The sequence below is a fragment of the Myxocyprinus asiaticus genome, chromosome 38 (genome assembly GCF_019703515.2).
Source record: "Myxocyprinus asiaticus isolate MX2 ecotype Aquarium Trade chromosome 38, UBuf_Myxa_2, whole genome shotgun sequence".
Taxonomy (NCBI): Eukaryota; Metazoa; Chordata; class Actinopteri; order Cypriniformes; family Catostomidae; genus Myxocyprinus; species Myxocyprinus asiaticus.
This window is the reverse complement of record NC_059381.1, coordinates 32,364,225-32,380,454: the sequence shown is the minus strand read 5'-3', so window position 1 is coordinate 32,380,454 and position 16,230 is coordinate 32,364,225. Positions and strand designations below refer to the sequence as shown.

The following is a 16,230-nucleotide window of genomic DNA, read 5'->3' as shown; positions in this document are numbered from 1 at the left end:
GCCTTTGAAACCAACTAATTCCTGGGGATCACGTTGTGCCTTTTTGGAATTATTCATTGCATATTTTTTTTTTTTCAAATAAATTAATGGATACACATGTTTAAGCCAAAAACAACACTTGCACTTTCATTCACACTTCAAAGGGTCTGATCTGCACCTGGCGTTAACATCCCCACATGATACACAGCATGGTAGTAGTGTATGGGTTAATGGGTGCAGGACTGGCATCGCTCCAGGCCGTGGGGGTTACATGCGGGACAGCGCAACTCTCTGATTGATTCATTGAAGCGGTTGGCTAACATGGACAGTTTGCTGCCATGACAGAGTGAGCAGGGCGCAGAACCAGAACCTCCACATTGTTCACAGGAGCCTGCTTCCTGCTGCACAAACAAAAGGAGTAAACAAACCAGCAGGCATTATGAACATGCAAACAAAATGATAAACAACTCAGGTGCACACTATGTAAAGTGATTCTTAGGCCTGAGACTTACTCTCCGCAAGTACATGAAAGTACAAGCAAATGCTTCACAAGCTTGATTTTCTGCATCAAACCACAATTTGCATTGCATTATCAGCGTTGTGCCAAAGGGTTTAGTGTAAATTCTTCCTCTTCAGCCAGTTTTCTCTTTTAGGTCAACTACTGTCATGTCAGAGCAACATGTAAAAGGGATAGTTCACCCAAAAATGACAATTTTCTCATTTTTTACTCATCCCAGATGTGTAAGACTTTCTTTCTTCTGCAGAACACAAATTAAGATTTTTAGAACAATATTTCAGCTCTGTAGGTCCATAAAAAATGACTTCAATATTGATCTGTTTCTTACCCACACCTATCATATCACTTCTGAAGACATGGATTTAACCACTGGAGTCTTATGGATTACTTTTATGCTGCCTTTATGTGCTTTTTGGACCTTCAGAGTTTTGTCCACCATTCACTTGCATTGTATGGACCTACAGAGCTGAAATATTCTTTTAAAAATCTTTGTTTGTGTTCAGCAGAGGAAATAAAGTCATACACATCTGGGATGGCATGAGGGTGAGTAAATTATGAGAGTACTTCATGTTTTGGGTGAACAATGCCTTTAAAGAGAATCTTGCTAAGCAAATAAAGTTAGTTAATCTGTTGCAGTATTGGGAAAGCTACTTTGATACTGTAGCTTCCCAAGCTACAACCTAATCATTAAGTAGTTAAACAGTCAAGCTACTCATTTAAAAAAGTAGTCACTACAAGCTTCCAACAAAAAGTAGCAAACTACACTGAAGTTATTTAGAGAATAAAATATTTTTACATATACAGTATAACAAGCGGATAAAATCAGTTCTGATCGTAGAATTTAATAATATCACCTGATAGTTATATATGTAATTAGGGTGACATTCCCTTGCTAAATTTAACCATGGATTTACTACAGTAACCATAGTGAACCATGATATTTGTAGTAAAACAGTAGTTACCATAAAATTAACCATGGTTACTACAGTCATGATTACTAAAATATAGAACGCAACCATCTGGTATTGGAAATAAAAATCCCATTCATTTCTTCCATAAACAAATAGATTTTCAATGCTAACTTATAAACCTTTTAAGACAGCGCTACCATGAGCTCCGAGGTTGTTCATCACTGGTAAATGCTTCTGTTGAAGACATCCATCTGTGTTATTTCAACTACATTGTTTTAAAAAGTCAGCTTTAATAGCGGAATTCCTGTTGAGCAACTACATTACCCATAGTCCAGCAGAGAAAGCTTCACCAATCAGAGAACCTATAGTTTTATATTCGATTACCTCATTCGCAATGCTTCATGGGATTGTAGTCCGTGCCTTCATGAAAGACGGTAAGTACACAGTACCTTTGTCTTTTTGTTGGATTAATACTTATTTGCCTTAAAACAAAGTCTGTAATGTTGCGATTCACCTCAGAGCTGGTTGGTTTGGTTCATGCTTTACAACTCTTTAATGGAGGATTTAATGAAAAGTCTATGGAAGAAATGAATGGGAATGGCTGAAAAAGTGGGCGGGCACTGTTGCGCTCTATTACTATAGTACAGTCATGGTTACTATATGGATACTACAGTATTACAGTAGTAAAAGCGTTGTTTAATGGTATTAAACCCATTGTTTTTTGGCGGAAACCATGGTTTTGATACAGTCAATTACTACATTCATGTTACTACAATATTACTAAAGTAAAACCATGGTTCATTTTCTTAACGGTTTAACAAATAGGGTTACAACATATATTTATACTTAATATCGAATCAGAGTTCCCAAACTTTAAATATATGGGAATATTTTATTTTAACAGGTTCATTTACATCAACTGTCCAAAAGAACTGAATTACTTAAATGAGTGAGAAAGGACAGTTTGGGCAAGCGTGTTTGATTACTCCCTCGGCTCCATTGCTGCGTTCGTAATACAATGTGACAAACTGAGCTTTTTGTGACGCTATAGCACTACACATTGGAAAATGTAGCTCACTACTGGGAAAACTACACTGAAAAAAGCTGAACTACTGTCACGATACAGAAAAATGTAGTTTAGTTTGTAGCCACACTACTTTTAGGTAACTACACCTCAACACTGAACTCCCTGATGGCACACGTACATCACTCAGTCGTCTATTTGATGTGTGTGTTTACATCTGGAAGATGTATTTTTTAGGTTGTTTGCTCATCTGCAATACGTCTATAAGACATTTCCTCTCAGATGTCAATAAGATATTCAGCAGATGTCTTGGAGATGTTTATAATTTAGAATGTTTGTAAATCTGATCTTTTTAAGATGCAGATGTTAATTAGATTGTGATGCTTTCCAGATGAAAAGATCTATAAAAGACAGCTCGAAGATGTATGTGTGATACCTGAGCTGTTTATTGCTAGATACCCGAATAATAAATAACACATCCAGTTTAATAAAACAAAACAAAAAACAGTGAGATGCGACACAACTGTCAAAGACGTCCATAGCGCATGTTTACATAGGAATAGAATTGAAGAACACATAGAATGGATGCAAAATCGCAATAGGTCTGAACAACCACTAGTATGCACAATGGGACAGCATGTTTGCAATGCATTGGCCACACGTCTTTGTGCTTGTGTAAAGTAAGTTTCTGACCTTAATGGGGTGAATACTGGTAAAGTGGAATACGATTCTTTCTGATAATTTGTCATTGTCGCTGTTTTAAAATATGATTCCTTAAGTAATTAACATTATGGCAATGCTGAAATAGGTGTAGTTTTACTTGTGTTTTAGTAATGTAAAAGATTACATTTAGATGGACAGAATGGAAATATACAAATTGATTAGACGAACAGAATTATGAAAGTGAAGTGTACAAGGATTCATGTCATGGTTCATTATTTTCAGTGGTGTATCAGATAAGAATCATTATTCATGACGAACTGCATTGCAGCAGTAGAGAACATGCTATAGATGTCTTAATCATTGTTTTGTGAATATGTTTTGAGCAACTGAGCATCAAGAAAAATACAAAATACCACAATTACTGTGACAAAATACAGATCTTTTAATAAAGTGATAAAACCAATGTAGTTATTTTACTGACAATAGACTAAAGGAATGTCAATCTAAATAATATGCCATCGTGTTTATTTCCTATTCAAATTTTTAATAGCATTTACACACCTTTTGTATTGCTTCTGGTTCCTCTGCAAGGGTACATGCTGTTCTGTGTTTTCCTTTGCTCCGCGATTCTCGTCCTGGTGATCTCTCTTTCCTTTCCCGACTGCGATTAGGACTTCTTCCAGATTCCCCTCTTCTGTGTGGAGCCCGAATAATCTTCAGATTGCTTGTGTAGATAATGATCTTTCCAAAATCTAATACTGGATCCTGTAAAACACAGACACAGAAAACACAGACATCACAAAAAAAAAAAAAAAATTGTTTTTTTTTTTAGACAACTACCATGACAAATACCAATGGCATTCTATGAAAAACCTTGGAGTACAATGTAAATACCATGGTACATGAATATGGTAATCAGATACTGTATATCAAAATACCATTACCATCTGATTCCACCATTGTGGATGTGGATATTAATGCCACAGTATTACAGTATATGCAAAATGTTACACTGAAAATGCACCTTCATTTCAAAAAGAAAGTCTTTACATTGTTGCATTGCACATGCAAGAACCAATAGCGTCTTGGTGTCGATGTTAAAACTGATGTGACGTGTCAAGGCGCCACTTTCTAATCTGAATACTGTTGCGAATGAGATTTAAGAGCTGCAATGGAGAGGAAGATTATCAGTGAATAAAGAATTCATAAATCTGTCGTATGGCTTCAGAAGACTGGAATGTAGTGCATTAGTTGTATGGACTACTTTCTATGTATTATGTCCTTTTTGGAGTTTTACAGGTGTGGTCACTATGAACTGGTTTTTTTTATGGAAACAAGCTGCGTAAACATTCTTCAAAATTTTGGTAACACTTTTTAATTACTGCATGGTGTAAAGCAGGGTTCCTCAATAGGCGGCCCGCAGGCCACAACTGGCCCATGAGAGACAGATGTTTGGCCCATGCTTAAGGCCTATTCACATCAAATCCGTAACGATTTTGCAAAACGAAATGAAGGTCTCACAGGTGTCTGTAAAAACAAAAAACAAAAACGATTTCACCCCCTTTACGGTAGGGGTCGCTGACGCTGTTGCTGTTCAACAAACATTTATACCAGTATCCTAGCTGCACCTTCAAGCGTTAAGAGATTAATATATTGAATGCCATTAAAGCATTTATTTACCTAATTTGGGATAACCGTTTCATTATGTTCTTTCCATGGTGTTGATGCATTCTGAGGAGTGTATAATCTGTGTTTTTATGTGAGTGAAATCAGTAAAGAGCGCTGTTGCATAAATATATGTCCTGTTTATATTTGCACATGCATTTTGCTACGAGCATATTCCAAACGGACTCCCGAACCCAACTACTCTTTTTATAATATCTGGATTAATGCCTGGCACTGGATAATATAACACAAGGTCAGGGGTGGAAAGAGTACTGCAAATTCCTACTCAAGTAAAAGTACTGTTACTTCCTAAAAAATGTAGTGCGAGTAGAGTAAAAGTGCCTGTCCTAAAAGCTACTCAAGTAAGAGTAAAAGAGTTGCTCATTTAAAAGTACTCATGAGTAGTGAGTAGTGAATATTTGGGTTGCAAAAACTACATTATATGCCCCCTTATAATAAACAATGCTGCAATATAAAAATGTAGCATACTTACCATAATTAACAATCCCTTTTATGGCTGTTTGTCAAAAAGAATTAAAAATCAAAGTATTATTTTTGAATGCCAACTTTTAAAATACATCACTTATCTACATGTATCTGATTCCAAAAAAATAACAGGGAGACATGATTACAAAGATGAAAAGATGAAAAAGTTATTTTCAATGCACTGATCACCATTGTGTTGGGTCTAAATTGCCCTTAATGGCAACAGAGCGAGCTATTGTTGCCCATAAAACATTATGATCAAAACAATGCAAAGAAAAAAAAAAAAAAGACTGCCACTTGGCATGTCACATCCCACCCAATAGAGGCAGTATAGAGCAAGGGTGAGCAAAGTTTTTTGGTACAGGGGCCACGGGCCACAGGGTTTTTGGTACAGGGGCCACATTGGGCTTCAAGTAATACAATGGGGGCCACATTGTATTCCTTTTGAATGTTCTGCATTGATTTAGTTCTTGTGTCTTTTAAACCCAGAAATAGTTATACCCATTCTAATGCATGATGCACAATTTTCTGAAGTGTATTTGTGACTGGTGGGAAAATTCTGCCTGAAGTATTGCTCTGCAAATGTTGATACTTTTCTATTAGGCATTTGAAAATTTCACTGGAAATGTATTATTTAAATTAACATACTCTCTTCATCAGTGGTCAGAATTATTAAGAAATTTAAAATATTATTAAAAAAATATTACTATAAAAAATGTCACTTTTATTATATTGCATTAATACTTTTACAGCTACTAAAGTTGTTCAGCCAAATGCAGTGAGTGGTTTTCTCATTTTTTTGTTATTGTTGAGATACTAGACAGTGCTCTATTCGGTTTCATGTACACTTCAAGTCTGATATTTTGATACAAATCTGCTTTTTATCCCACTGTTTATGTTCACTTTAGACATAACTGACTGTGTTTACATTAATACCTCGCCAAGACGGGCAAGTGTTTTTGACCGTTTAAGGCACGTACCTGCATTAGCACGAGCGCTCTCGGAACACACACACATCTAAAGCGCACATACATGTCGCATGTCAGCCATACAGAAGTGATGAAATAAATAGCCAATCTTTTCGATTTTATTGAGATCAACCGGTGGATGTCTTGCTATGTCTTGCTATCGTGATTGAAGTAATGAGCACCATTGGTCTAGATGACCTAGCAGTAGCCCTAGAACATAGGCTAAACTTAGAAACTTGCACAATTAACAAATTATTAATATTTCCTTCAGAGCATAAGTTACTAGAACTTTTATTTTGCACCAGTCACCCCAAAATGTTAATACCTGTTCTTCAAAACAAACTGAACAATTTTAAGGGCACTCTACAGGATATACTACACACTTTAGTTTGGTAATTGCAATGTCCACTATGCACCGCAGAGTTTTCTAAGGATGTACTAATATGAGTTTAATACTTTCTAAATGGTTGAACCAATTACTCTAAAACAAGCTGGAAAACCTTCTAGGTAACCTAAAGGACATGCTACTCTCTATCCACTATCTCTTCAGGACACAATATTCGGTTCCTATCTTCAATGTCTAGAAGCATTGTGTAGTGTTGACTTGTTTAATGGCACTAGAAACAGTTCAACAGATGTTGAAAGGAAGGACGGACTGCTCCAAAATGAGCTGGAAACCCTTTTGGGCCACCTATATGACACTCTACATCACTTCATTTCACAATTTTTGCTTCAGATTTTCAATGTTTAGAAGCACTGTGTAATGTTGACTTGTATAATGACACAAGGTTGGAAACCCTTATATTTACCCCAAGGGTAATACTACAGCTCAGGGTTATTCAAATTTTACTATCACTTGAGTTTAAAACAAAACTGAAAACTTTTCAATAGTAATTCCACAGTAATTACAGTGCTCTCAATTCTAAAGTTCAATAAATTTAAAATGGTCATGATCAAGCACCCTCTAAAGGACATACTACAACCCTTAGTAATGACTGCAGGCAACTGCTAAATTGTGAGAACTGTAATTACTGCTGAAAAGTTCCAGTTTTGTTTTAAATTCAGGCCAGGTGAAATTTGAATAAACCTGAGCTGTAGTATTACCCTTGGGGTAAATTTAAAGTTTTCAAACTTGTTTTGGAGCAATCTGTCCCTCCTTTCAAAATCTATTAAACTGTTTATCTAGTGTCATTAAAGAAGTCAACACTACACAATGCTTCTAGACATTGAAAATCTGAGGTAGAGATTGTGAAACGAAGAAATGTCATGTGTTGCAGGTTGCCCAAAAGGTTTTCCTATGTGATTTGGAACAATCTGATCATTCATTCAAAAGCTATTGAGATCTGTATCTTGCCAAAAGACTTTAGCAGATATTACAATATCTCTACTATGATGTGTAGTATATACTTTAGAAGGTGTATGATAATGTCAAAGTTGTTTTGGGGCAATTTGTGCAACTACTAAAAAGTTATTGAAATTTTAAAGTGAAACTGTAGAATGTCCTCCATCCATTTTTTTTTTTTTTTTTTTTTTTTGTAGCTGCTTGTCCTATGCAGGGTCGTGGGTAGTGCTGGAGCCTATACCAGCTGTCTCGGGCCAAAAGCAGGAAAACACCCTGGACAGGTGGCCAGTCCCTCATAGGGCTAACACATACAGACAAACACATTTACACTCACAGGCAATTTAGAGTCTCCAATTCACTTACCCAGAGGAAACCCACACAAATATGGGAGAGCACAGAGAAAGGCCCAGCTGAGCCGGGACTTGAACCCAGGACCTTCTGAGTCACCGTGCCGCCAAATTTATCATAGCACTTGGCAGAAGTGTGTGCATTCAGCACCATGCACATGGACAGTGAATATATGTCTTGATTAAATTAACATCTCTATGAAGCTCTGGTAACTTTAAAATGTTTAACTGTAATATATTCAGTAGGGTTCACATTTGGATTTCCAGCTTGTTTTAGAACAATCTGTTCTACCTTGTAGAATCTATTGAGCTCTGTATGTGGCCGCATGAGAAAGTCAAAGGAACAAAATGGATTTTACAAAAGCCAGACTTTGAGGTGTAGTATGTACTTTAGAGGGTGCTTGATAATGCTGAAATAGTTTTGGGGTGATTTGTGCAAGCAGAGAAAAGGTATTGAAATTTTTAGGTGAAAGTTGCCATACAAAAAGTTGGTGCAAGAGGGCGCGTAATGTTTACCAACACTTACCAACGTTTGACCAATCTGTTCAAATAGTGGTAAGTTATATATGTTTTCAATGGAAAATAAACATGACCAAAATTTAACCAAGGTGTAAAACCAAAAGCCGCCAAGGTTGGAGCTCTGCAAGCTTTAATATGTCCTGTGGGGTATAGATTAGGTTTTCCAATTTGTTTAAGAATAATCTTGTCAACCATAAAATAGCTGTACTCCACATTAATTATGACAAAAAAATATTAAACTGCCTCATTAAAAAGGCAACAGACCTCAGCAGGCTGTACAACTGCACAAACTGAGAGGTAACAGTTGGACTTAAATATATATATTTAATTACCAAAATCACAGCCTTACACAGCTCCTATGGGGGGCATTTTTTTACCTTTACAAAGGTAATTTTCTTTCTTATGACTCCTTCATCCTTTTATGACAAATACTTTAATTTAAACAATGAATTCAATTTTAAAATGGCATGTTTCAATAATTACAAAATTGCATGATCTTTACATTGCATAATGTACATAATTGTCACTGAATTTATTTTTTTTCTCATTCACATATTTCCAGATATTTTCGCTATTAAATTAACAGCCTACAAAACAAATGCACAGACACAGAGGAGTACATGAGAGTATTTCTACAGATTTGGAATGAGGAGCTTATAAAAAAAAAAACATAGCAACTACTTCAAGCCAATTTAATAAAACAATGAACATTAATCAGAGACATGATTCATACACCAAAAGTGGTTAATGTTCTGTAAAATTATTATTGTATCATTAATAAAGATTTATTTAACATCAAGGCTATTTAACACATCCAGATATTATTTTTGTTAATAATATTATTAACTACATTGTAGCATTTGATAATTTTAGCACAGGAACACGACACCGAACTGATGCGAGCGTGAGAATTGGAGTACCCGTCTGTGCGCGTTTATGGTGTGAGCATCCGCCACTGACTCTGCAACATATGTACAACAGACGTCCATCCTAAAACAAACAATGTTCAGTGAAAATTCAAATGAAGAATGTGATAGATATATTAATTTGGAACTATATCAGATTGCAGGGATTTTTTTTTTTTTTTTTTTTTAACAGAGAATCTGAATGGAACTAGAGATGGAGATGAGAGATGTAACAGGTATTTACGCGTCTCTCCTCACCATGCAGCAAATACATTATGCAAAGCATTTTTTGCTATTTCTGCCTTTCTTGCAAATGTGCAAGATATGAAAGGCACATGCACTTGCAATGTTAACAGCTTTGCTGATTATAAACAGGAACGATATAGTTGTATTGCGTCGCTCGCTTACGGAGACGTGGTATAACACCTTTTGCATGTCGAATTAACAGGTTTAGAAAGGTTTATACATCTGTAACATCCAGTAGTGGTTCTAGCGTGTATGTGTATGTGTGCGGGAATTTCCCGCATTATGAACGTGGAAATTGCGGGAATTATTAGCCAAATTTCAGGCTCTGCAATCTATATTATATTAAAATATAAAAGCTGCCCTGGTTCCCCTCCTTTATGATTTCATTATACAAAAAAAAAAAAAAACAACAACAAAAAAAAAAAACATTACTCTGTAATCTGCTAAATTAATGCAATAAAAAGCTGCATCAAAAGCATTTTTTTTTTCTCGCTCTTGTCATATACATCGAGGCAGGCCAAATCAAAGGTCAGGGCCCTAGTTTGGGCATCTCTGCTCTATCAGGTGCAGCCATGGATGTTCAAACTGCTGCTTGAGGCATCCGCCACATCCATGATGATTTATAGCAGTTGGTGCCTGCTGCCTTTCAAGTTTTCCATACGTGATTTGATATGACGAGACTCTCATAACCAGGCACATTGATGGATAAAAATAAAATCAGGACAGGGAAAGAAAAAAACAGTGCAGTAAAGGTACAGTTACAGCACCTAAAATGTACTCAAGTGAAAGTACAAAATTTTTAACTACTTAAAAAAGTACAAATCCTGCCAAAATCTACTTAACTACTGTAACGAGAGTATTTCTAATTCGTTACTTACACCCCTGCACAAGGTACTGTGATACAAATACACATGCACAATAGTGCACATTAAGAATAACATACTGTATATAGTACAGTATAAAATATTATGCATAATATTTAAAATAATATATAAGAAAACACTGGCTCATGGTCTTTTCTTTATATAAATTATATAAAATACTTTATGGTATTAGTGTAATAGTGTGGTTCTGCAATTCATTTGTGTACAGTAAAATATTGAATGTAAAGTCTCTTTTTTATGGGATATTTTACTACAAGCTTAGAGCAAACGAATTGCCGAACCTCGCTGCTATTTTGAATGCCATTAGAATATAACAGGCACAGTGATATACATATTAAATAATATACATTAAGACAAAACACAAGAAGCAGACTTTCAAAAACAGATCAGATTTATATTTGCAGTAGAAAGGGTTTAAGAATATAATTTTTGGGGGTACCAGCTCCACCTATATCTGTGAGTCATCGTATTCTATAATGAACATCATCAAGAATCAGGATTGTGCACATATTGTGCACATCAGTGTCTCAACAGAGTATAGCCCCAACATTAGAGGTATTGCTTCAGCCTATTGCTGTCACTTCTCTCAGAATGGTGAGATGTCAATTAATACAGGTACAGTTTGACCCCTATTGAATCAAAGTAAGAACAATAACAATATTAATACTATTAGGTCTAATAATTGAATCTGCAATTAGGAAAAATGCAGGGAGGAGATTCCATTTGTAGATTAGCAGGAACAATTGACTCGCATGGAGGACATGGAGATCCAGCTTGTTCATTAAAGTTTTTATTTGTTCATTTCTTAAGTTTCAACAGGCAAAGTTCTGTAGTTTTGTGTATCTGTATACAAATAAAATGTTCATAATTGTAGGCTACTAATACTGAGAAAAAGAACTGCTAAAAAAAAATCTGAATATTTATGTTGTGACTCTTTCAACAAAAAAACAAAACAAAACAAAAAAACAACAACAATAGTGATAATACTAACAATAATAACAATAATAGCAGCAGCACAAATACTTTTGTCATAAAATCAAGGGTGGTGGTCCTTGGCTTTTTATTGTTGACAGAATTTGGATCTAGGTGAAAACTAACTGGGGAACCCTGGTATAAAATATTTTATATGGACCTGCCAAGGAGTCCAAAGGGGGGCACTATATCTCAAAAAAAATATTTACGTTTAAAACATTAAGGTCCCCGGATACATAAATCAGGCATATGAGATATCATTTGAAAGATTAGAATCTGAACTTTTCATAGATAACCATCACTTCTGCATTTATGTTACATAAAATAACAAAATAAGACTTCAAATCATTTGCTTCGCAAATTAGGGCCCCCTATAGGTCATGGGGTACAAATATTTAAACGAAAATAAAAGTCTTTCAAATTGCACCTAAATGGACAAGTCATATAAAAGCTCTCATTCTCAGGAATGTGACTCTACAGTTATTTTGTTTCCTTAATACCACAGTTCAAAAGATTTTCAAAAGAATCATAAAGTGAAACATGATTTCTGTAAGTCATTAAATATAAACGTCACTTTTATGTACCAATCACTGCTGCTGTAAGCCCCAAGAAGCAAAAAACTTTAGATCTGATCTTACCTTAGGCAGTTTTCTAAAAAATGAGCCTTTTTTACTTGTCTGTGAGCTTGCTTGGCTGAGTAATCCAGTGTTATATCTTAGATGTCCAGAACAAAATATGCCATCCAGCAGGAAAAACGTGCTAAACAAATCATCAGAAAATATGTTTTCGACTATTGATGATAAAATGTTACATCGTAAAGGTGAGTATCATAGCTTTCTAATGACACCTAGATTGAGCTTCTTGTTGACTCAGCGGCTGAGATATTCAATGAAAAAATGAGGGTGATGCTTGAACTGAAAATTAGACTGAATGCCTATGGATGAGCAGATCTGAGAGGGCTAAAATGAGAATTTCAGAATTTTTTCAGAATTTGTTTTATTTATTTATTTTTTTACTTTGTTCATCATAAGATTATAAACACATACAATATTATTTATGAATAATTGGAGGCTTTTTTTATTTTTATACTGACAAATTAGACCAATGTTTTGCTATTAGTCCATAGTATGTGTGAATGGTGAGCTTTTAAATTTGAGTGTGAAAAATTGCAGGCGGCTGCTCAAAAATGCACCAGAGTTTAAGGGGTTGATTTATAGTTAATTCGTTATTTATAAATTGTTGTTCTTGCATTGTTTAGACATTAACAGAGTATACACAAATAGTATGTTATTAATTTATATTTACTTTAAAAAACAATTTATTATTGTTCAATAGTTTCTTATATAAGCAGTTTGATAGGCAGATATACATCATTTATAAAGACATTTTATATACATTTACATATGTAATGAATTGGACATACATTTATGTGTTTAAAACTGTTTTAGGAGCACTTACTATTAAATCAATTATTCTTGTTATAAAGTTATTATAAAATGTTACAAAAAAATTTCACTTTGTGTTACAATGAAAAAATAACAGCATATGGTTTTGAAACAGCATGAGGGTGAGTTAGTAATAACAAAATATTCATTTTTGGGTGAACTTCCAGCTTGTAAGCCAAGAAAAGATAACGTTATATTAAATCTTGTTTATCTGTTGAGACAAAATGTGATAAAGATGCTGTCAGTTTTTGACAACCTGACCTGCAAAACGGAGGATCTTTGGCAGTTTAGTCTTTCAGCAGCATGTCACAGGTGACATTTTAAAAAAAAAAAAAAAGGCTGTTGCAGAACTCCACAAAGAATCAAATCAGCCTTGAACCTTTTTTTTTATTTTTTTTTATGGAGGCCATATTGCTGATGTATCTCCATCTGGATGCCAGGGAAGGTTTATCTTATTTTCAGGTTAGAGGCAGAGAAACACAGTTAGTCTAAGACTAGAAAGTAAAGCTGAGAGTGTGAAATTGTGCCATTGGGATGTAATTGTATGCCAAATTTTAGAAGCTGTGTTGGAGTGTGGATTTATAAATAGATGTGGGAACTATGAATTAGTTACAGTGTGGCATAAAACTGTGAATTCATAAATAACACTGGGACCATGGACTGGGACAGAGAGAAAAAATTGTCTGGAAATGCTTTTAGTGCATTCACAATGCCAGAGTTAAATAAAGACCAACCAAACAAACTAAATGTAATTAGGAGGCAAAAGACAAGCCCTCACATAACACAAACTGTGTATCACCTGTGAAAATTTCTGCAAAATGTGTTAACGTTGTTAGATTTTCAGAGACTGGTTGACCAGTACATTTCTTAACTGACATTGTCTGGTTTCCCCGTAATGTTGCATTTAAGCTTTTATGATTATCATAACTAACATACTTTATTTTACGATGCACTGAAAACCCTAATAAGTTGACTTTACTCAACTGATTGAGTAACTCGTTCCCTCAGTTGAATTGAGTAATGGTATCTCAAAAACGTGTGTAATTAAGTTCACTTAACTTGGGGATCATTCATCGAATGAACTTAACTATTTACAGTAAGTTAATGTAACTAGATGCAAGAAGACTAAACTCAGATTTGCTTTTGCAATATTGTGGTTTCTACTCAATAATTTGAATTGAATTTACTCAAATTTAGATCATACAATAACACAGCTCAAATAAAGAAGATTATAACTCATTCTAGGTCAATCATTAAATAAATGTAATTCTCCACCGAAATGCACATATGCCTGTAATAAACTAGAAAACACCTTGTTTTATATCACTGAATAGAAATACAGTTATAAAGAGCAGCAATTAATGCAATATTTTGCTTTCAAAAAGAAGACAAAGTCCCTTTCAGCTCAGTTGAATCAGTGAATCATTTACTTGAACTAGTCAATTTACATGAACCATCCGAAAGAGCTGACACACTAAAACGAATCAGAGTTCCCAACGCTAACCCTGCATTCTAAACGGGATAAATCAGCCTCCAAAAAGCACTTCAATAAGTATTGGTCTCTGCGGAGCAATAATGGGTGTTTTCCAATCTGTGGGCATATTCAAACCTTGATGGGCGTTTTTCAACTATCCAATGAAAGTAGAGAATCTCAGTGTAGTAATCAGTGGGCGTTTCCAAACCGGGATGAGAGTTTTACAACTATCCAGTGAAAGTAGGGAATCTCAATGTAGTAGGCAAATTGTGTAAAGCAGTTGAAAAACACTCAACCCAGTTTGAAAATGCCCACTGATTATTACATTGAGATTCTCTACTTTCATTGGATAGTTGAGAAACGGGCATTTTTGTTCTGCAGAGACACTTCGAAGGGAGAGCAATCATGATAGCCATGCTGTAAGATCGCTTCCAACAGAATTAGCAATAAAAAATACTTAAAAGGTTAGTTTCGAATAAAAAACCCCACACCTTTCAGCCCTCCAAAGCACTCACAGTGGATGGTAAAGCCTTCGAAGGGAATAGGGCATAAGGACAATCACTTCTGAATGGAACGCACCCTAATTATAAGGGAATCGTTCATTGTAATTGTTCACAATACAATGTGACAAACGTAGCGTTTTGTGACTACATCGCTACTCATTGGAAAATGTAGCTTGTCACTGGAATAGCTACACTTTTGTGAAAATAGCTGAACCATAATGGCAAATATACTGTAGTTCAGTTAGTAGCATTGATAATTTTAGTTAACTACTCTCCAACACAAATGTAAATATACTGGATATTGACCACACAGTCTGAACAAATGGATCAGATTTCATCACTTACAAAATTACAATGTGAAACGTCAGTCCAAAGGATTTTGAATTTCAAAACCAAATTGGGTATGTGTACATTGAGAACAACCAATTTTTTTCACCAAGCTGAAGTTGTAAGTCTGATAGCTTAGAAAAAAATAGACACACTTCTTCTCAACAAGACATACAATTTGGTGTGGGATGAGTTTAGAACAAATTTCTGACCCAAAATATTATCATTAGTAATACTGATGCTTGCCTTAGCAACCACCAGTAATAAGATGTGATAAGCAACGTTCAAGTATGCCAGTTTTTACAGTAGGGTGTTCTTACTTTGTTATCCCCTTCTGGTAGATTTTCACAGGCCAGGGCCCTGCATGCCCCCACTCCTCGATAGACATTTATTCTCTGGGCAATCAGTCCTGTTGGAGGGTATAAACTCTGGTCCTGCATGTCTTCTAAGCCACACAGCTGTCCCATCTCCATCTTGGTGTGGATGAAGCTGTGCGGATATTGCTCCTCTGGACTCTCCAGCTCTTGTCCATCTTCGTAAACATGCTTCAGCACCCGACCGCTGTACGACGAGGCCAGCTTGAACCTCACCTTCCTGGGCTTGCCCTCGATTCTTGTCCCTGGCTGCCCCTGGAGCTCCTCCATTGTCTCTATCAACTCAAATTCCCAATGGTCCTCTAAAGAAAATGTGGAAGAACTGTGGAAGAACAGTATTGAGGAGAGGCCGGGCCAGTCCAGCTGCTTTCCGTAGGACAGATCAATAATTGAGCAGGAGATTGTGTGCCCGACAGGAGAGGTGGAAACCGAGAACCCACAGTTTCATCAAATAATGATGGTTTAAGGAGAGTAGCAGGTGTGTCTGCTCTAGTTAGTTATGCATCACCTGTAATGAACATCAGTATGCATTTGTGTGTGCTTCATACTGAATCCTACTCTTTTACTTCATACTACTCATACTGAAACAATAAATTGCTATTGACCTGTTTTGTGTGACGTCACTGTATGACCACGGCACCAAGTTTGTGACAAAAACCCCCATATACCTTCAGAGTGC

The 16,230-nt window shown here is 35.6% G+C and overlaps 1 protein-coding gene across 1 annotated transcript; it reads right to left on the bottom strand.

Moving 5' to 3' along the window:
• Positions 1 to 206: 206 nt before the first annotated feature.
• Positions 207 to 15,821, bottom strand: LOC127429368 (glutaredoxin domain-containing cysteine-rich protein 2-like). Its single transcript, XM_051678360.1, has 3 exons — positions 15,498 to 15,821; positions 3,656 to 3,859; positions 207 to 380 (listed from the first exon to the last, which is right to left on the bottom strand). The coding sequence occupies exons 1-3, from the start codon at positions 15,819 to 15,821 to the stop codon at positions 207 to 209; spliced, it is 702 nt and encodes a 233-aa protein (XP_051534320.1).
• Positions 15,822 to 16,230: the final 409 nt, after the last annotated feature.

Excerpts from the sequence above, each read along its gene's own strand:
- LOC127429368 (XM_051678360.1), bottom strand. The coding sequence starts at position 15,821 with ATGGAGGAGCTCCAGGGGCAGCCAGGGACAAGAATCGAGGGCAAGCCC. Across the intron at positions 3,860-15,497 it reads TACCAGAAGGGGATAACAAA|GATCCAGTATTAGATTTTGG; the intron begins GTAAGAACACCC and ends TGTGTTTTACAG. Across the intron at positions 381-3,655 it reads AACCAGAAGCAATACAAAAG|CAGGAAGCAGGCTCCTGTGA; the intron begins GTGTGTAAATGC and ends TTGTTTGTGCAG.